The sequence below is a fragment of the Hylobates moloch genome, unplaced genomic scaffold (assembly GCF_009828535.3).
Source record: "Hylobates moloch isolate HMO894 unplaced genomic scaffold, HMol_V3 SCAFFOLD_19, whole genome shotgun sequence".
In the NCBI taxonomy this organism is placed as follows: Eukaryota; Metazoa; Chordata; class Mammalia; order Primates; family Hylobatidae; genus Hylobates; species Hylobates moloch.
The window spans coordinates 252,747-274,561 of NW_026652294.1; the positions used below are offsets into that span (position 1 = coordinate 252,747).

The 21,815-nt window shown below is 41.9% G+C and overlaps 1 protein-coding gene and 1 gene segment (V, D, J or C); one reads left to right on the plus strand and one right to left on the minus strand.

The window, feature by feature from the left end:
* LOC116459261 (immunoglobulin kappa light chain-like) overlaps positions 1–21,815 on the plus strand; it is a 204,841-nt gene that overhangs the window by 178,541 nt on the left and 4,485 nt on the right. The window lies entirely within an intron of this gene.
* LOC116459264 (immunoglobulin kappa variable 2-28-like) lies at positions 2,517–4,072 on the minus strand. The segment is given in 2 exon segments: positions 2,517–3,643; positions 4,015–4,072. Coding segments are annotated over 2 exon segments (372 nt in total).

Genomic DNA, 21,815 nt, shown 5'->3' on the forward strand with positions numbered 1-21,815 from the left:
GGATTTGGATCTCTTAACATCATTGTGAAAGATCATTTATTATTCAGAAGGCAACCATTGTGATTAACTAAGATAATGTGTGTAATAGATAGGAATAAAAATGTGATATTTTATTGCTAAAATGATTACAAGAAAACAAACAAAAATAGCATGAAGGAAAAGAGCAACACTAGACTGAGGGCTTTGGGTTAGAGGTTGAGACTCAGTAGTGAATCCCCTGGGCCATCTTCTTTCAACAGAGAGGGACAATCAGGGAAGGGAAATGTGCAGTACAGGGAAAATGTTGGTTAGTAAAAGAATCCTAAGAGAAAACAAGAAGCCTCCTTCCTGAGCATCATGTTGGTGTCAGGAAGATGCACATAATTCCCCCATTCCATGTCTTACACTTTTTAGCAATTAGGGCTCAGCATGAATTTAGAAGACACCATTCACTTCACTGCAGATGAGGACACAGTCAAGGCAGCAATGAGAGGCAAGGCTGGGCTTTCAGTCTCAGAGCACAGAGCAGATTCTCCACAATTCCGCAGCATGGTGTCTCCTCCCAGATGTTCCAGATGTTCCACCTCATTCTTGCCTTAAGGGCTCCAAGTTGTTAATGGGACAGTAGCCCTCTTCCTTTCCCAGGGTTTCTAAGAACTTGGCTCTCTTTTGTGTATCGTGGGGTTTGTTTGCCATCTAGAGGCAGGTTTTCGGCATAGCAACTTATGGGCTTTTTCTACTTGCGATATCGAAAATAATTACATAAATAAACTCATCATAAAGAATAAATTGACTCAATGTATCAAATCACTAAAAAAAAGATGAGTTTAAGAGCTTAAAAGCAGTCTGATCAGGTTAAATAGAGAAATTAATTTCAGTGGAGGACAGAGCAACAGATTTTTTTTTAAATTGATGTTTTGGGAGTAATTATATGATAAAAAACAACTTGAAATAAGCTGCTAAAATATAATTTTATACTCAAAAAATTATTTCCAAGAATCACATAAATACATGTTCAGATTAAAACACACAAAAGATGTGGGTTTATCATCAGGTCAACTCAATGGGAGATTTCTCAAATGTGCACTTGGCGCAAAAATAACATTTATCCCTATTTGCAAGTTCAAGATTTTTGATCTTTAGAAGAAAACAGCTTTCCCTTCACTCTGCTCCACTCATGCTTCTGAGGATGGGTGTGGGGGCAGCGACTGTGAGGATGGAGGAAGCTGTGGGCTGAAGGTGGTCGTGCCTCCTGCCCGCTTGAGTGACCTCATGGAGCAGAGCTGCCCACACCACCAAGGCCACCTGCCTGTCTCTGCACTGCCATGGCACAGACACAGAAACCTTGTGACATTTGGTCAACTGCAACAGTGGCTTTTTTGTACCAGCCAATTTTGATCCTCCTCATATCTTCTTTCCAGTTTAGGGGATTGTTCACCTTTCACCTTTTGTTTTCACAGTGTAGCCCTTTGTTACATCAGCATTATTTAAGTCATTTGTTTGTTTAATATATTTAACCATCTTGAAAGGGTTGGGACTAATCTTGTGTCTCATGGCAAAGCAGAAGTTCAAGGTCACTAGATGCTGTCAATCACATCAGGGCTACAGATGGCAATAGCATTGCTTAGTTCTGGGTCATACTACTTACACTTTGTGTTCTTTTTCCTTTTTTTTTTTTTTAACAGAGTCTCACTCTGTTGACCAGGCTGGAGTGAAATGGCATGATCTCAGCTCACTGCAACTTCCACCTCCGGGGTTCAAGTGATTCTCCTCCCTCAGCTTCCCCAGGAGCTGGAATTACAGGTGCATGCCACCACACCTGGCTAATTTTTGTATTTTTAGTAGAGACAGAGTTTCACCATGTTGACCAGGCTTGTCGTAAGCTCCTGACTTTAGCACCTGCCTCGGCCTCTCAAAGTGCTGGGATTACAGGCATGAGCCACTGCACCCCACCACACTTTGTGTTCCTTAACTGCATTCTGCATGATGCCTTTTAAGCTCAATGATGCATTTATCAGTATTTTTTAAAACATATTGTGTCACTTTTTTTTCATTTGAGGGTGCCACTGTGATTGATATCTATAAAAATTATGCCATACAATTTTTCTACCTACAGAAATAGAACTTTGTCATTTTAATTGCACTTACCGTGGAATCCTATATCATGGAATAAACAATCTTCCCAAGTGTACTTTATACCCTTAGCTTGAAGCGGATCTTCTTCTGTTGATTCTGTCATTATTTTGTGTCTATCACACGGTGTTATGCCATGTAGCTCACATGACTCATTATTGGGTTCAATATCATTTAGAACACTAAGTTTAATAAAATCTATGAAAAGCATAGATGCTCCACGCATTTACAATTGAAACATAGAATTCAGATTCATTTTCAGGTAATGGGGTAATCATATGAAAATAATGCATTTCTGTATTCTTTGAAACCTTTTCTTATGAAAACACAGTAGTGAATTTCTACTCTAAAATAGAAATTAGCTTAAATACGTTCAAAACGTTTAGAATTTGGAAGAGGAAGAAAAATCTCATATAATTCTGAATGTTTCGTTTGTACTTGAAATAAACTTCATATTTTTTATCTTTGAGTTTATGCAGTGATTTCTAAAGGACACTTTTGGAATTGTGAAAACTCTGCTTTCACTTGGCAAATAATAAGAGTAATCAATTTTTGACATTAGGATCTCACAACTGCCATGAGTTTACAAAGTCTATTTGAATAATCCAACATCAAACATTTTTACTCAGTGTCCTTAGCCATAGTTCCCTGCACACAGCTTGTGTAGGATGCTTTCTCCTGTAAGACACTGGAGAGGAGAGTTTGGTGGGAGTCAGAGAGCAGAATTAGGGAGATGGGAGACTATGAATTTCCCAATATGACTGTCATCATGTGTGAAATAAACCCCAAGCTGGTCATTTCCCGTATGTGTTCTACTTGTGTTGTCACTAAACTGCTTCCATGGTCTGCTTATTCTGACAGTTGCATGAACTTGACAAATGTGGGCAAGACAGGGAGGGTGAGGATGTGAGTTTTCATTCACTCTCCCTTCATCATAGCCGGTTGCTCCCAGGACATGTGGCCCCCATGGATTCTCCTCCTCCTGATGCCTTCCCCAGGCTGTGGCAACTGGTGGGGCTTTAACATGTGGGATCTGAGGTGCTGCCGAGGCTCTCATGGACCAGCGTCCTCAGCAGCAAACGCCGCTCTGACGTCTCCAACAGCCTTCTCTTCTGCAGACTCAGAGACTCTGCTCAGCTGCTCCACAGGACAAGCAGCACATGTGGGCAGCTGGTTCAACCCAGCATGGAGGTTTCTGTTCCAGGATGTAGCAGTGTGGGAGGAGCTTGTGTAGCTTGCATGCAGTAATAAACCCCAACATCCTCAGCCTCCACCCTGCTGATTTTCAGTGTGAAATCAGTGCCTGACCCACTGCCACTGAACCTGTCTGGGACTCCGGAGGCCCAATAGGAAACCCTATAGATCAGTAGCTGTGGAGACTGGCCTGGCTTCTGCAGGAAGCAATCCAAATAGGCGTATCCATTACTATCGAAGAGGCTCTGACTAGACCTGCAGGAGATGGAGGCCGGCTCTCCAGGGGTCACGGGCAGGGAGAGTGGAGTCTGAGTCATCACAATATCCCCACTTGTCCCTGAAAAAATAACAGAGTAGTGCAAGTTTATATAGATACATTATGAGCAACTTTCCTAATTTCTCTTATGATACTGATTTACAGTTACATTTTTAAAGTTTGGATTTACATCATGAAACGAAGACTTTCTAAAATCAACCCATTATTTACTAGCCAGAAGGAAACTCATTATTTTCAAGTTCCTAATCAGAGCACTGGTCATCGTTCCCAGGAGGAGAATCCTGATTATTCATAAGACAAACATGAATTCCATTCCCTGGAGCATAGACCATGTGACTCTATCACATTATTGGAATAAACATGGGAAGCTGTGGAGCCCACAGAGCTCACCTCCCACCCAATTCTCCTCCCTTATCTCCTTCTATCCTTACCAGGGAGCCAGAGCATTAGCAGCCCCAGGAGCTGAGCAGGCAGCCTCACGGTGAGAAGATGAACTGAGCAGTCCTGATCAGTCAAGGCAAGGTTGGAACTGAGCTTTTATCTCAGACTCAAAAGGAAGGTCCTCCCTAGGGGACAATATGCAAATCACCTGGTGGGTGCAGTGGTGTGGAAAAGGTTGATGGGGCAGGGGGAATGTCTCTTCTGTGAACATTGTGATATAAATCCTCCCTCGGAACAAAACAGAAATAAATTCGTTCAAGTTTGCCCACAGTCAAGGGAAGAAGGATCTGAAGGTGAAAGTTCGGACCTTTTGTAGGGACACACTGTGTAGGGCATAACTGTGAGAAAGCACCAGAACCCTGACGATGTGGAAATGTGTGTCTAGGATGCATCTCTGGGAGGTGAATGCCATCTGGCTTGAATCCCTCCCAGTCAATCTAGAGAATGAAACAGGCCCATCCCCACAGGCACTGCTGGACTGAGAGTCTGCAAATAAAAAGCGGCCTGGAGCCAGTTCAAGGGCTGTCTGGTACCAGCTGTTTCCAGGATAACTGTTCAAGAACTTCAGCTCAAATATCAGAATCTACCCTGCCCTGGCACCTGGTGAGTGAACCGCATAAGAGCTCTCTGTCCAAGGGCCTCACAGGGAGAATGATGTGAGCCTCTACATTTAGAGCCAAGAGCCCAGTATAAGAAAAAGGAAAGACAAAATTTTGTGCCTCCAGCAGCAAATATAAAATTTCTGGTGACCGGTTGTTCAATCTGGGATCTATCTCATCATAATCATCTCACAGATACAAGGTTAACCAGATGACTCGTTCTTTTTGTTTTGTTTTGTTTTGTTTTTATTTTTAGTAGAGATGGGTTTCATTCACCGTGTTGTCTGGGCTTGTCTTGACCTCCTCACCTCAGGAGATCTGCCTGCCTTGGACTCCTAATGTGCTGGGATTACAGGTGTGAGCCATTGTGCCTGGCCCAGAGGACTCTCTCTTAAGGGAAGAATCTTCTGGGTTAATGATACAGAACAAATAAGAAATAACTTTGCATGATGTTTTTTCAAGTGGTGATTAGAAAAGCTCTTCCCACACAGTCTCCCTGGTCATGTGGAATCAGGTCCTGTCCGGGCTTCCAGGTTCTTGTCAACTCTGAGTTAGACGTGAGACTCCCCCAGCCTGGATGTGGTGCAGCCACAGCCACGAGTCCACAGATCCAAAGGAAATTCTCTGCGTATAAAGAGCAAGAACTGCATCCACAGTTCTACATCTCTGGGTTACCTGTACCTGAAACTGGTATTTTCTTGACTTTATGTAAAAATGCTCACAGCTTAGGGATGTGAACCTACCATACAACTGATCATTAAACAGAAAAACAACTGCACTCTTCTTTATTTATCATTGATGTGCTTAACATTCCATTGAACAGCTCCTGAACAACGGTGCCAAAAATAAATACTTTCACAAGGACAGTCACATTTCTGAAAAAAAAAAAAATAATAATCCAGGAACAATGAAGGACTAGCTTGTAGTGTGATGTAAGCTTGGGTAATTTAATACAAAGTCATATTTAATGGCCCAAGAACACAAATAAATATCATTGTAGGTAAGATTGCAAAGAATGCTTGATCTGAATATCTTCTGGGGAATCTACCAAAATATCATTTTTTCATAAGATCGGAAAACATACTTGAGTAAAAATGATATTGACCTTCAAATGTTGAACTCCATGACAATAATATGGGCTGATGATATTAAACAGTAGCTACAAGGTAGTATTGAAATAAAAGTCTCATATTTCACTGTTATTTATTCTTTTCTCTCATTACATGTTGCAAATTTTGTGTACCCGACTTTTTTTCTGATGATGTCAACAAATTCTGATCTGCTTCTTAGTGTTGAAAAGGTCAGACTCTTAACCATGGGTAGTGAAAAAAAAGTCAGAAACATCTGAAGCTGAAGGAATAGAAGAAGGAGACATAAAACATAAACAGCCTAACTAAAATAGAACAAAATGGTCCATTTTATTGTTAGTTTTAAATAATTATTCTGAAAGGGCGTTAAATGAATAATCAGTTTTAGCCATTATCTAATACAAAGATTTGAATTGCAGGAAACTGAATAACAGTAAAAAAAATTGCCCTGTTTTCTTTTACTGTAAGCCAATTCTTGAAAATGTTATTTTCACAAAGTATTTAGATTGCTTGAATTTAAGAGAGCATTGCTATTTTCTGTGAGAATAAATGAACCATTCAAAAGACTACCCCTGGGATTTTTAACAAAAATCTCATGATTTGTCGCCTTACATATCTGGAAAATGTAAAAACTTGTACAAGTCCTTTTTTAGACAGAAAAGAGGCTTTGAAATTACCTGATTTAACCTGTAGACTTAAAAAACACTATTACTAATTCTAACCAGAATCCTCCCTCTCTTACCTGTTGACACATCCTACCAGGGCTTTCACAGCAGCAGAGAAAGCTGGTCACTCCACAGTGCACACAGACAAGATGGAAGTGCAGCCTACATTTGAACCAGGGTGGGATCAGGCCTCTGTGTGTCTCTTATCTGAACCATGGTCATCTGAATGAGGGAGGACTTCTACAGGCAGGGTTTAGCGTGGCTGTGTCTCCTTTTCCTGATTGGTTAGTTTGGGATCCATATAACTGAAAAGAACTGTGTTACTCATATGACTTGAGAAGAGAGTCTTGGAAGTGGAATTGTTTGTGTTCATTACTGGGAGTCAAGTGTTTCTGGGGTGGACAGTGTGATCCTGTTTGTAGGGGGGTTGAGGGATTTGTTGGCTGACCAAGGAAAAAGAGACGACCACAGATGGCAGTAGCACATGTGACCTAGTCTATTGGGTGAAGCTTTGACAGGTTTGCAGTGAGAAGCCCCTCACAGCAGGCAGTAGTCCAGAGAATCAGGTGCCAGGGTTGTTTCTCAAAATGTGCAGGACACTGCAGAAGGGATATGCATTTAGGGGATGCCACACAGCAGCAGAGTGGGGAGTTTCTGTGTCAGAGAGCTACAGAGACCAGTATTATGTTTAAGATTTTCATAAACTGGGGCTTGTCTTACCTACTGCTAGCAGATGTGGGTCAGGCTTTCTGGATATGTAGATTAAGTATTTTCTAAAAGGTTAAAACTCTTCTTATTTTTGTTGTTTTTAAAACAATTACATTTTAAAATTTGAGTCTGGCACAAGCCATTGAGAAATAAGCCCACAGTTTTGAAATAAACAACATAGCATTCTCATTTATAGATCACTGCTGCACATCATGTAGACTTTGTTCTACAGACTGTATTAGTCCAGACAGTGCAAACCCACACTGTTATGGATGAGGCTGAGACACACAGAGGCCTGTTCCCTACCTGAGCATCAATGAATCTTCTTTAAATTAAAGGTGAGAGTTTGTCCTTAGATGAGAATTAAGACCAAGTCACCCACAAAAGGAGCTTCCATCTGTGAAGCTGCAGGTCCTGTGAATGGATTCCTGGCTCCCAGGCACCTGGGAATGAAGCCGTCTGCATTGTCTCACTAACTTAAATTGTCCCTCGCTGGAAAATCAATTCATGGATAAATATTCTGGAACACAGGGAGAGAGCACAGGGAATGTAGGCTCCTTGAATGTGTATCTTCTGCTTCTGATAATCTCTCTCTCCAAACATTGAAAGAAACAGCGTTATTTCCATATCGGACTTTTCTGAATCTTCAGACCCTGTCCTAGATCTGTCTCATCTGAACCTGTTTCCAAATGTTTCAATTCTGGTCTTTACTTTTTCTTGGAGAAGGTTTTCAGAAATCCTATGAAACTACCCACACAGGTGTGGGATTAAGTGGTGGACTTCTCCTCTGTGCTTGTTAATATCTCTGCAGAATCCACCACACCCACCAACTGCACAAAGTGAAGTCATGACTCTGTTTTCTTCCTGAGCGTTCTGTGTCTCATAAGTTCCCTTTGAATTCACAGCCTTGAAGAAAGGGGTCTCTGTCCTCAAAAGTAAAGCTCTATAAAACCATAGCTTGCCTGAGAGGTTACTATAATTTTTCTACTCTTTGAATGTGAAGTTAACCTTGAGGCCTTATAGTAAAACCTGGTTTACTTGAGAGATGGGAAATGAAGATCCCAAGAAGTTTCTAGAGACTAAATTGGGGATTCTAGCCATTTAAACTGTAGTAGAAGCTGCAGTTGATATAAGAACTTCAATGAATATAACAAGAAAATAAAGTGGAATAACTTATTTCTTGTAACTTAGATAAGAACTTCAATGAATATAACAATAAAATAAAGTGGAATAACTTATTTACTTGTAACTTAGATAAGATATTTTACCTGTAGAAAAAATGAAAATAGAATTTGCAAGTTGTCACATTTTTTTCATGTCAAACAATTTTAAGAATCAAGCAAATATTTATATAAATTGTAATTTATAATGTTTAAGGCTCTAGAGAAAAATTATGGTTCAAATTAATCAAACTGAGTTCTAAAGTCAGCTGAATTTTTCTTTTAACTGCTTCTTTTCACCTCCTGTTAGCGAAAATCAAAAGCACAGGAAAAGAAACAGACAAGAGCTGAATAAAGCATTTAGTGCTCATTTCTTGTCTTATAATAATACTACTGATAATTAATAATAATAATACAGCCTCTACATTGACAACTGGAAATAGTGACTCTGCCCTTCTGGAAGCAGCAGCTTCACATCACAGCAGTGAATTTCATTATAACTTAGTGATTCTCGGGCAGGAGCTAATGATCACCCAAGTGTAAATGCTCTATGAAGAGCCAAGTGCCCTTATGTTGGAATACTTCTAGATATTAACTCTTCTAAAATATCTACCAGCAAAAGAAAAAAAAACAAAAAAAAACAAAGAAATGAAGCATCAGTAATAAAATGAAATAAATTCTGACTTCCCAGGAGCAGTCAAGAATAAAACTATCATGTTTAACAGAGGACTAGAGGCATAATTTCTTGCTAGATACTGATTTAGCTGGATCTTACTCATATTAAATAGTCTTACCCTAGTAAATTAGACGCATCCTCAACCTAGAAAATGGTTTCTTTTGTATTCTGGAATCCTAGCAGTCCTAGGAGAAAATGAATACTGAAAATAAGAAGGTACACAAATCTGTTATAACAGGAAAACTATTATACAATTATTTGTATAAGGCAAAATAAAAGGAAGAAACTTTTGATTTTATGGAAGATTAAAGCAAATACTTACTAGTCATTAATAATCCCAATGTGCCATAAAGCAAGAGTAATATATTTTGTCTCTGGCTTGTGATGATATTAAATTTCAAAATAATGATTTTGTTTTTGGTTAAAACTAACTTCATAGGTTTTCTCAGAGTAGGTCATCTTACTCAGAAATTGTAGAGGAAAATGAAAATAAAGAGAAATCTATTATGAAATTTGCCCCAGGTTAACCTTTGCAGAGAGACTAAGAGAAGGATACCATTCAAATGACAATATTAATAGCATTAAAATAGTTAATTTGCTAGGCAAATCTAAAATCAACCTTTTCTCTAGAATTTGAAGGAAGACAATTATATATTTAGAGAATTTGACTTGAGTGCCCTTGTGAGTGGCTGACAGACAGACCAGATGACTGTTGGTGCAGTAGAATCAAGGACATCACAACATTAAATTTTCCTCATTAGAGAGCAAGTCCAGATATGGCACCACGACCAGGTCAATGATCAGAAAATTACTTGGGAACTCTTTGTGGCTGCCTAGTCATATTGTGGCTGTGGTTGGGAGGCTGATTTCCCCTGGCTGGTATTGCCCTGAACCTTGAATCTGGGCATTCATCTCTATAGCTGCCATCAAATGCCACTAAATGGTGTCCCCATTAATAAGGCCTTTGTCATGTGTGTAACATAAAGATGGAGCGAATCAGAGTTCAGGATTACAGGAATATTTATTTTATTCCACTGTTTTTAATATGTGTCTTTGTCTTTCAAAGAAGGAAGCCACAAATAGGATTTATTTGGTTTCTGGAGGCTACATATTCTACCCCTTGGAATATAGGTTTTGCCCAGCAGGTGACATGAAAGTCAGCCAGTCGTGAGTGGGACTCAGGATAGAAAAGGGCTCTGCAGCAGATCCAGGTTGAAGAGCAAACAGCCCAGCATCTTGGGCCACTGCAGATGCAGATGACTTCAACAATGCTATCAACCATCTGGACAAGGCTGATCCTTAGAGAACACTCCACCAAACCACAGCAGATTCCATGGTCTTTCAAAACATTGGCTAATGATACATTATATTTTGGGCAACAAGATATTTCAAAAAAAACCAAGCTGGTTAAATTATAAAAAATGAATTATTCATAACTGAGGGGATTCTATTAGAAATCAGAAACAAAGTTATCAGAAGGGGGTTGGTGGGAGGAGGAGGAATGAAAAATTTCTTATTGGGCACAAGGTACACTATTCGGGTGATGGGTAACTAAATCCCAGGGTTCACTACTATACAACTCATCAGTGTAACCAAAAACAACTCGTACCAATAAAGCCACTGAAATTCTAAATTTAATTTTTTAAAAATTTGCCAAAAAGAATCTAAATATTTAGAAAATATGTAAACTACCACTATATGCAGTTTGGAGCAAAGAAGCAACAAAAAGGGAAATTACAAAGTACTTGGATCTGAAAGTCAACATCACATATCAAAATTTATGAGATTAAAAAATGTTAATTTATAGCAATATGAATGCGTTTTAGCAAAGAAGTTTTCACATCAATCACTGGAAATGTAACCCTGACAAACTAGGAAAAAAAGAATAAATGCCACTCAAAAGAAGTGTCTTTTATTCTTAGAAATGTGAGGATGTGACAAGCACACATTTAGTATTCCACCAATATAGTCATATCAGTCTCCAAATGAAAACACCATTAGCAGCTGCACAAGAAGAAAGTCTTAGAGTGGACGAGCAGAGTGAGTAACTGCTCAGAGAGAATGAGGAGTCAGGGAAAGTCAAAATAGGGTTCCTGTGTGATATTATTATGAGCTGCACAAACATGAGACTTCTCTGAGCCCTGACTTACTCATAACCGGAACATCATGGAGTGCAGGCATTTTCCAGCCTCCTGATGGTTGGTGAGAGTGGGGTCACTTGGCAAAGGCATGGAGAATCTCTATGAAGGTCATCTGTGGCAGCAGATGAGGACAGGATGCACTAGTGTCCCCTTACAGTGACATGACTGAGCATCCCCTTAGCCATGAGAACAGCAGGGAACTTTACAGGCTCCTCCAGGGATGATGTGGCAGCAAACCCTAGAGGGTCGGTGGGACTTCAGCGCCTATGAGTGGAGGAAAAAGGAGGCTTTGGAAGGTGTCCTGGAGGACCCTGGCCCTGTTCACATAGAAGAGGAGCCTGTGCCTGTGACCGAGGCCTCATGGCCTCTTCCTTCCTCAAAGGCTTTCCAGTCATCTCCCTGAGCCCTCCTGACTCCAACTGCTGGAGACACATCCCCTGGCACTGCACCTGCTCCTGCCACACGGAGAGGCTGAACTTCCTTTGAGGTTTGTGTTTGGGGCCATCACACTGATCAGGGACCTGGTGAGTGTCCTGCTCACAGGAGGCTGTGCAGCATCTGCAGGCTCCAAAGTGGTGTTTGTGATGGTGAAATCCCTAGAGTTTTGGTTAGATGTGTTTTCTCACTTGTGAATACTTTCTGTAGACCTGTCATTCTGTGCTTTACAAACTCTTCTGTAAACTACCTATTCTTGGTTTTTGAACATTTGGGTTAAGAATGTAATTTTAATTGTACTATCTTTAGTCTCCACACTGCTGGTTGTGGAAGTGAAATCAAAGTATTTTTGGTTGGATGTGTGTTCTCACTCATGAATATGTGTAGAAAAGTCCTCTGAAGACTTGTCTATCTTTGTGTGTTTGACAGATTCTTTCTATATACCATGGTTCCATTATTTATTTTTGATTTTTCTCCTGGGGAATACAGTTTTAAGTTCTCTTACCATGGTGTGGATCATCCTAGACTAGACAATCATTTCTGATGGGTTTGGTTATTTTAACCAGAAACAAAGGCATTTTGTCCTTTGGGTGCAAACATTTCTATGTGTTGATTATATCACCTCATGAAATGGAACTGATTTGCCCACAATTCGTTCATAAATATTTTTGAAGAATTATTTTAAGTGACACCCTGCAGGATGGGCATGGTGGTTCACGCCTGTAATCCCAGCATTTTGGGAGGTCAAGACCGGCAGATCACGAAGTCAGGAGATCGAGATCATGGTGAAACCCCGTCTCTACTAAAAATACAAAAAATTAGCCAGGCACGGTGGCGGGTGCCTGTAGTCCCAGCTACTCGGGACGCTGAGGCAGGAGAATGGCTTGAACCCGGGAGGTGGAGCTTGCAGTGAGGCGAGATCGCACCACTGTATTCCAGCCTGAGTGACAGAGTGAGACTCAGTCTCAAGACAAAATATATATATACACACACACATATCCATTTACTTATTTCAAACCTTTTATTTTTTGTGAAAATTTGGTCCACAAATTGTCATTTCTAAATGACCAGTAAGTTTCAGAAGGAATCTTCCTAGTCCGGGGCAACGATGTAGGGGTTGAAAGGCTAAAGAACCACTGCAAGAACCTGGAGAGAAAACAATACAAAACTTTATATTAATAACATCAGAGAACAGTAGAAGAAATGAGAACTAAGTGACCTAAAATTCCAAAGTGAAAAGCACCCCTTCTAGTTTAGCTGACGCTGGCCTGACTCTGTTCTCCTGCCATATCTGCCAAGTTTGCATGTGGACACAGGCTCTCTCTTTGCATAAGCAGAGGAACTCTCCTGAGAATGGAGAATCAGATTGACTGTTAGGAGTTGCACAGGGCAGCCTCTACACATGGCCTGTGTCCTCCATGGGGCATTTGCTGAGGTCTGAGTTATCAGGCAGGCTGGAGGAGATGGGCTAGAAGAACATAAAACTCCCACGGACTCAACATGTTCTTCCAAATCCCCAAAGCTGCACAGAGCATCCTGAACACATGTCTGAATCGTGCACATCGACCTCCACCCCCACTGATCCCCCTGCAAGTGTGGACCCTGCCTGGCCTTCTGCTCAGCATGTCAGTGCTTGTGACATCTCCAGACCCAAGCAGAGGTCTCCGCTAAACCTCCTCTAGGGGCAGAATGAGTTTCAGAAGCTCTGCGTGGCTGTTGGGATTTGACTTAGGACTGAGTGACATGACCTCAGGTCTCCTTGCACAGGGATTTTACTAAACCTTTGGTGATTTCAGACCGAAAGCTCTACTCACGACATTACTTTCCTCTTGAGACTCCCAGTGGCACAGGCTCCACCCAGGAGGTCACACAGCAGTGCCTTCAACTCTGTGGGTTCTTCACAAGTATCATATTTGGCTCCCTTGCGGGTCCACATCAACTGCCATCACCACCACCATCCGCATCCCACCCACTATAACCCAAGGCAGTTTGGTTGAACAACAGCTGACGTCTCCTGTATTCCCCGAATGCTCCCACTCCTGCAGTCTGTCCAATGTTGAATTCTGCACTATGGGGAATAAAAAAGTTTTTATCATCCTTTACTTTCCCAGTGATTCATGGAAAATACTACATCTTTAGGGTACTACATCTTTCAGGATTTGCTTTTTAGTTTTAAAACCAACTTTTGGAATTTCAAGAACTCCCTTTTTCTATCAGTGAGAGAAAATTGTAATAAAATAATTTTACTATTAGGATCTTGTGTCTGATATGAAATAAAATCTATTTGACATTCACAATCAAGGTGTTACTAATTGTCCTCAGCCAGCTCTCCTTGAGGATAACTAGAGGAGAATGCCATCTCTACTGTCTTACGGAGTGAGCAATGAGCGTTAAATAGAAAAACAGGGAAGTTTAAAAAGTAGGAAAGCACTTGGATTTGGATCAAACTGAACACAGATTTGCACCCATTATATCTCACACCTTTAACAGGGGCCAAGGCATCTCAGCCTTGTGCAGTCGCAGAGGAAGTGGATTGAACTATGTCAGCATCAGTGGGCTTCAGCCTGGGGTTCTAGGGAGTATTACTGATGCCTGACTGGGAGTGGTAAAATCACTGTGGCGCAGCCCCTGCACACACCTCCTGTTGCCTATTCAGGGGCCCGAATTTTGAGGAACTTACTTATGTAGACAGAAAAAGGGAAACTTCTTATTTGCCCTCTAAAGGTTTGCAGAAAATGAATGGATAAAACACAAATTAAAAGAAGAAAGAGGCAAAAAAAAAATTCTGTAAAATGTAGGGGAAAAATCACAGGGTCTCACTCAGTTACCCAGTATGAAGTGCAGTGGTATGATCATGGCTCATTGCAACCTTGAATTTTCAAGCACAAGTGATTCTCCCCACTCAGCCTATGGAGTCGCTGGGATCACAGGGGAGTGCCACCATGCTCACATACATGCATCTTTGCTGGAGGGGAGATGGAGACTCTCTGTCCTGGATGTGAGACAGGTGGCTGGCATCGGGGTAAGGATGACATTCCCTCATTGCTAAAGAGGAAAGTGTCATGGATAGTGCAAGCAGGGACATGCCCTGACCTAGTGAGGTCCAGAGGCTTTTATGTTCTTCATAGGGGGGTGGGAAGAAGAGAGTGTAGGCAACCCAGGGGAAACAAATGACCTAAAATAAAAGAAATAGGTCATCGGAAGTGTAGATGTATTAGTCAGGATTCTCTAGAGTGACAAAATTAAAGGACTATATACATATATATATATGAAGGGGAGTGAGATGGTTAATAATGAGTGTCAACTTGATAGGATCGAGGGATATGAAGTATTGATCCAGGGTGTGTCTGTGAGAGTGTTGCCAAAAGAGATTAACATTTGAGTCAGTGGGTTGGGGGAGGCAGATCCACCCTTAATCTGGTGGGCAGAATCTATTCTGCTGCCATCAAACATAAAGCAGGCAGAAAAATGTGAAAAGGAGAGACTGGCCTAGCCTCCCAGCCTACATCTTTCTCCCATGCTGGATGATTCCTGCCCTCAAACACTGGACTCCATGTTCTTCAGTTTGGGACTCAGACTGGCTCTCCTTTGTCATCAGTTTGCAGACAGCCCATTGTGTAACTTATGATCCTGTAAGTTAATAAACTCCCCTTTATAATTGTGTGTGTGTGCATATGTATACATACTTGTGTGTGTGTGTGTGTATATATATATATATATATGCTGTTAGTTCTGTCCCTCTAGGTGTCACTGGCTAATACAGGAGGTTTATTAAGTATTAACTTACACAATCACCAGGTCTCACAGTAGGCCATCTGCTGGCTGAGGAGCAAAAAGAGTCAGGCAGAGTTCCAAAACTGAAGAACTTTGAGTCCATGTTCAGGGGCAGGAAGCATCCAGCATGGGAGAAAGATATAGGCTGGGAGGCTAGCCCCATCTCTTTTCACATTTTTCTGCCTGCTTATAGTCTAGCTGGGTTGGCAGCTGATTGGATTGTGCCCACACAGATTAAGGATGCGTCTGCCTTTCCCAGCCCACTGACTCACATGTTAATCTTTTTTGGCAACACCCTCAAAGACACACCCAGGATGAATACTTTACATCCTTCAATCCAATCAAGTTGACACTCACTATCAACCATCACAAGCCCACCCCTTGTCAATTTGAACCCACACACATCTCCTGAGATCATACATAATCTTAAAATACAGACAATAGACAGGTCATAATTACCCTTAACATAATAAACTATCCTTCCTACAATTGGAAATGCACCAATCTCCCACCCAAATACTATTATATAAAGTGAACATTACTTAAATGCTGATAATAGGTCAGTAAATCTATGTCACCTGATAAAGAAAAAGGAAATGAAATGAAGATATTTTCTTAGTACAAGTGCACACATGCACAAACGTGTTTTTAACAAAAGAAGAAGGAAATACTCATGATAGTTCCCGTTCTCATTTCTGCAGATGGTCAGGTGGTCATAGCTGGTATTGATAACTACTTTCTTCCACTATTCATTCTGTACTCCCCTTGAGTTTAGTAAGCACCTCAGCAGGTCATGACCTGGAAAGAATCTGGACAATTTGTAGTCCTGCCTGGATAGGTTATAATTTCCCATTGATCTTAATCACAGTGCTTGATAATCCCAAGAGATGCCCTAATGGATCTCCTATATTCCATGCATATTCTTCCTCACTTCTGTTATGGGGTAGTGGACTGACTTCATCTTGATAGTCTGGGTCAATCACTGCAGCCAACACTGTAACTCCATTCTTAGTGTGTTCACTTAAATGTAGGACTAGAAATACCATTTGACCCAGCCATCCCATTACTGGGTATATATCCAAAGGATTATAAATCATGCTGCTCTAAAGACACATGAACATGAATGTTTATTATGATACTATTCACAGTAGCAAAAAATTGGAACCAACCCAAATGTCCAACAATGATAGATTGTATTAAGAAAATGTGGCACATATACACCATGGAATACTACGCAGCCATAAAAAATGATGAGTTCATGTCTTTTGTAGGGACATGGATGAAGCTGGAAACCGTCATTCTCAGCAAACTATCGCAAGGACAAAAAACCAAACACCACATGTTCTCACTCATAGGTGGGAATTGAACAATGAGAGCGCATGGACACAGGAAGGGGAACATCATACACTGGGGCCTGTTGTGGGGTGGGGGGAGGGAGGAGGGATAGCATTAGGAGATATACCTAAGGTTAAATGACGAGCTAATGGGTGCAGCACACCAACATGGCACATGAATATATATGTAACAAACCTGCACATTGTGCACATGTACCCTAAAACTTAAAGTATAATTAAAAAAAAAAAAGAAAAAAAAGGTAGGAGGATCCCAAAGCATCCAGGAGGCCATCTTAACTTCCAGTTTAATGGAATAGTTATTGTGTCTCCTGGTGGCAGCGTTCTTCCCTCTGAAACTAAGATGTCAAGAAAAGAACCTGATGTCACGGGAGCAGAAAGAAAACATTTTGCTAGTGGATCACTGGGGGTGATAGTGAGTGGTTCCACTTTCACTTCCACCCCTTGAATCCCGGATCTGTGAATCCTGGCTATGGGAGAAACAGTACCATAGATTCGGCCAAGAGCACACATGGTCTTCTGGAGTACTGTGCCCTGGCCCTGCAAAGTATTGTAACCTAGTTGACATAATTGTGACCTCAAAAGTTCATTCCACCGTTCTGTCAACCCAGCTGCTTCAGGATGATGGGGAATATGGTAAGACCAGTGAATTCCATGAGCATGAGTCCCCTGCCTCACTTCTTTACCTGTAAAGTGAGTGCTTGGTTAGAGGTAATGCTGTGTGGAATACCGTGATAGTGGATAAGGCATTCCTTGAGTCCATAAATGGTAGTCTTGGCAGATGCATTGCATGCAGGTAGGCAAACCCATATCCAGAGTAAGTGCCTGTTCCAGTGAGGACAAACGCCTCTCCTTTCCATGGTGGAAGAGGTCCAACATAACCAACCTGCCACCAGGTAGCTGGTCGATCACCCCAGAGAATGATGCCATACAATGGGTTCGCTGTTGGTCTCTGCTGCTGCTGGCAAATTGGGCACTCAGCAGTGGCCACAGACAGTTCAGCCTTTGTGAGTGGAAGTCCATGTTGCTGAATCCATGCACAGCTTCCATCCCTGCCACCACGGCCACTATGTTCATGGGCTCATTGTACTATGACAGGGGTGTCTGGGGAAAGAGGCTGAGTGGTATCCACAGAACGGGTCATCTTATCCACTTGATTATCAATATCCTCCTCTGCTGAAGTCACTTGTTGGTGAACACTCACATAGGGTACAAATATCTTCAGTTTTTGACCACTCAGAGAGGTCCATCTGTATACTCCTTCCCCAAATTTCTTTGTCACCAATTTTCCAATCATGCTTCTTCCAAGTCTCTGACCATCCAGCCAAACCATTGGCTACAGCCCATGAATCAGTATATAACTGCACATCTGGAAATTTCTCCTTCCATGCAAAGTGCACAATCAGGTGCACTGCTCAATGTTCTGCCCACTGGGAATATTGTCCTTCACCACTGTCCTTCAGGGATGTCCTAGAATAGGGCTGTAGTGCTTCAGCTCTTCACTTTTGGGTGGTATCTGCCTATAGTGCAGAACCAACTGTGAACCAGGCCCTAGTCCTCCCTTCCTCTGTCAACTGCTCAAAGGGAAGTCCCCAGGAGATCACTGGTGCAGGCTGTGGGAGAGAAGGCAGGGTGGCAGGAGTCGAGACCATGGGCATTTGAGCCACTTCCTCATGTAAATTACTTGTGTCCCCAGGACTTGCTTGAGCCCAATCGCTTATACACCATTTCCATTTGATGATGGAATGCTGCTGTGCATGACCCGCTTTATGGCTAGATAAGTCAGAAAGCACCCAGTTCACAACAGGCAGTTCAGGTCGCATGGTGACTTGTTGACCCATAGTCAAATGTTCAGTTTCCACAAAAGCCCAGTATAGGATAAGAGCTGTCTGTCAAAAGGAGAGTAGTTAACTGCAGAAGTTAACTGCAGAAGATACTGCAAAATACTAGAGGCCTCCACCAAGATTCACCTATGGGGGCCTGCCAAAACTTCAAAGCAGCATTCCTATCTGCCAGGGACACCTCAAGGGGACCCGGCCTCCCCTCCATTCAAGGGGCTCTCGGTCTTTAAACTGGCTCAAGGCTGGAAATTGATTGAGGGGCCATGAATCTCTGTTTTTATAATTCCAATTAGTCTTTTATCTGTTTGACCTTGTTTCCTCCTTACATAAATTAAGTAGGAATGCATTAGGCTTCCTGTCAGTTTCACTTCTAGGGACACTGTGATTAGTTGGCCAATGCCAGAGCTCCCTATGAGTCAGAATCTTCAGATTGCTGCGTTGTCTTTTCTGTCCATTACAGTAGCTACACTGACCATGCCTTTGAGGCTTGAGTGTCACCACTTCACCCCTGACACTTCAGGATCCAATTATTCCAAACTGTATTTAAATTTTCTAATAGAGTGACTGCAGTTCTCACCATTAGATCTGACATAGAGAGAAGAGCCATTACAGGGCTCTTCAAAGATGCAGGTGCTTCCCTCACAAATCTATTTCGCAAGGTGTTTGTCAAGGGTATTAGGTACAGAGCCACTAAACTCCTTGCCTCTTACCAGTGATGATTCGTTAGTGTCAAATGAATTTACTTTGCATAGCTCTTAAACCATTCATGCCAAGGACTATTAATGTTCTCCATACTATTGAAAGTAGAGTCCTTAGCATTTTGGAGTCTAATCATATTTAGCAGCCAAATCCAGAAACCCCCAAACCAAGAAAAGAACTCCATCCTTAATATTCTGTTAGTGTAGAACCATTCCTGGTACCAAAATCTGTATTAGTGAGGCTTCTCTAGAGGGATAGAACTAATAAGTTCATATATTAGTTATATGTGTGTGTGTGTGTGTGTGTATATATATACATATATATATACATATATAGTCAATTACATATTAACTTACAGGATCACAAGGTCCCATAGTTGGCTGTCTGCAGGCATTAGGAGTGAGGAGTAAGGAGAGCCAGCTCCAGTCTCAAAACTGAAGAACTTGGAGTCCAATGTTGGAGGGCAGGAAGCATCCAGCACGGGGGAGAGATGTAGCCTGGGAGGCTGGGCCAGACTCACTTTTTTACCTTTTTCTGCCTGCTTTATATTCACTGGCAGCTGATTAGATGGTGCCCATAGATTAAGTAGGGGGTCTGCCTTCCCCAGACTACTGACTCAAATATCAATCTCCTTTGGCAACACCCTCACAGACACACCCAGGAGCAATGCTTACGTCCTTCAATGTAATCAAGTTGACAATCAGTATTAACTATCACAGGATTACAGACCTGAGCCATCACACACAGTGTTATTGTATATTTCATACAATTTCCTGATTTTCCCATTTTATCTGTGACTTAATAAAGTTTTCCAGCTATGACCCCAAACTGGTAATACTTGAAAGCACATTCAAATGTATTTTGTGACAATTCATAACTGGCAAACTGTTGAGCCTTGTGGAAAGAGTCACCTTACTTCCCTATCAGCTGTCAATTCCCCATCATTACAATGACTTCTGGGAGCACATTTTCCAAAACTCTTTTTCTCTCTATGGTTTCTTTAGACTTGCTCCATGAGATTGCAATAAGTTGCAACTAATTACTGTCATGAGCTTGGGAAGTCAGAGTGGTGGATTCATGTACACTGACACCTGAAGTAAAACACATGCAGTTAGGTGTGTACTGGAGAATCACCTAGAGACGTGCTGCAGGCAGCTGAGAGCATCAGCTCCCCCAGCCCTGGGCTTCCCAGACAGGTCAGAGGATCATTACACGGTACTCAGCACATATCGCCAGGGTCAGGTGAACTTGGGCTGCTGGAAGAGCACCCGAGAATCCCCTGTCTCTAGTACCTGCTTTTTACTGTAGGCTTCAAAAAGACTATGGTTTAGACTCTATTCAGCTTGAATAATTTCTCCTTGAAATACTGAGAATAGCTTCTCTTTTGCTGTACAAATTCCAGTTATTCCATCACACGGATTCCTCAGTCGGACTTATCTCTCTTCTTTATTCTGCCAAGACAGGCATTGTCACATCTTTTCTGCTGAGGATGAGGGCGAAAGAGGCTTAGGGTTCAGAGGAACATCCCTGGCCTCCTCTAGGAAAATCTCCCAATGCCTTTCCAAACCTGACTGAGTTTCAGAACTTCCCTCAGCAGATGGAGGCAGCAGAAGGAGCACTGGGGCAGCCCAGACTCACACATCTGCTTCCTTGGGGTTTATGTTATGAGTTGTAGCACTGTGGGAGGGGTACTGTAACTCTGTTGACAGTAATAAGTTGCAAAATCTTCAGGCTGCAGGTTGCTGATGATGAGAGTGTAAGTTGTCCCAGATCCACTCCCACTGAACCAAGAAGGAATCCCATTTTGCAGACTGGATGCAGCATAGATCAGGAGCTTAGGGGCTTTCCCTGGTTTCTGCTGATACCAATTTAAATTCTTGCTAATGCCCTCACTCGCCTGGCAAGTGATGGTGACTTTGTCTCCTACAGATGCAGACAGGGAGGATGGAGACTGCGTCATCTGGATGTCACATCTGGCACCTGAGGTTGGAAACAAAAAAACAAATATTCTTACAATTAATCATGTTATCAGACGACTTCCCTGAAAAGCCAGCCGGTACTGAGCACATTGAGTACATTCCTAGTGTTCTCCTTCCTTACCTGGGAGCCAGAGCAGCAGGAGCCCCAGGAGCTGAGTGGGGACCCTCATGTCCATGCTGTGTCCTGACTGGGATTGACGCCTGCACAGGGTGTGACCAGCCCATAAAAAGTCTTCAGGGCAGGGGGCTGTGCTCTGGTAACATGCAAATCAGCAGGGGATGGGGCAGGCTGAGCACAGCTGCAGGGCTGGCTCATCTCAGTAACTCAGCACAGGGGCAGTGTTCCCAGGGTCCCAGGTCATACCAGGGCAATGCAGATTTACCTTCAGAGAATACATTTCTCCTTGGTAGCCATACAGTTACAGAACATATTTTTGGAGTGAATTTTCAAAATTTTAAATGAACCCAAGACTAGATTAAACAATATATTTTATACTTGTATTAGGAGTGTATAGGAAAGCATCATTTTTGGCAGAAAATTCATAACAAAGTTGTAGAATGTGAGGTTCTCAGAACTTTCAGTTAATCTCAAAGGAATTTGATAAGTGTAAAAGTATTTAGTTCTATACTAACAATGTCTCTGTCAGTGTGAAATTGCTTCATTTTTGAAATGA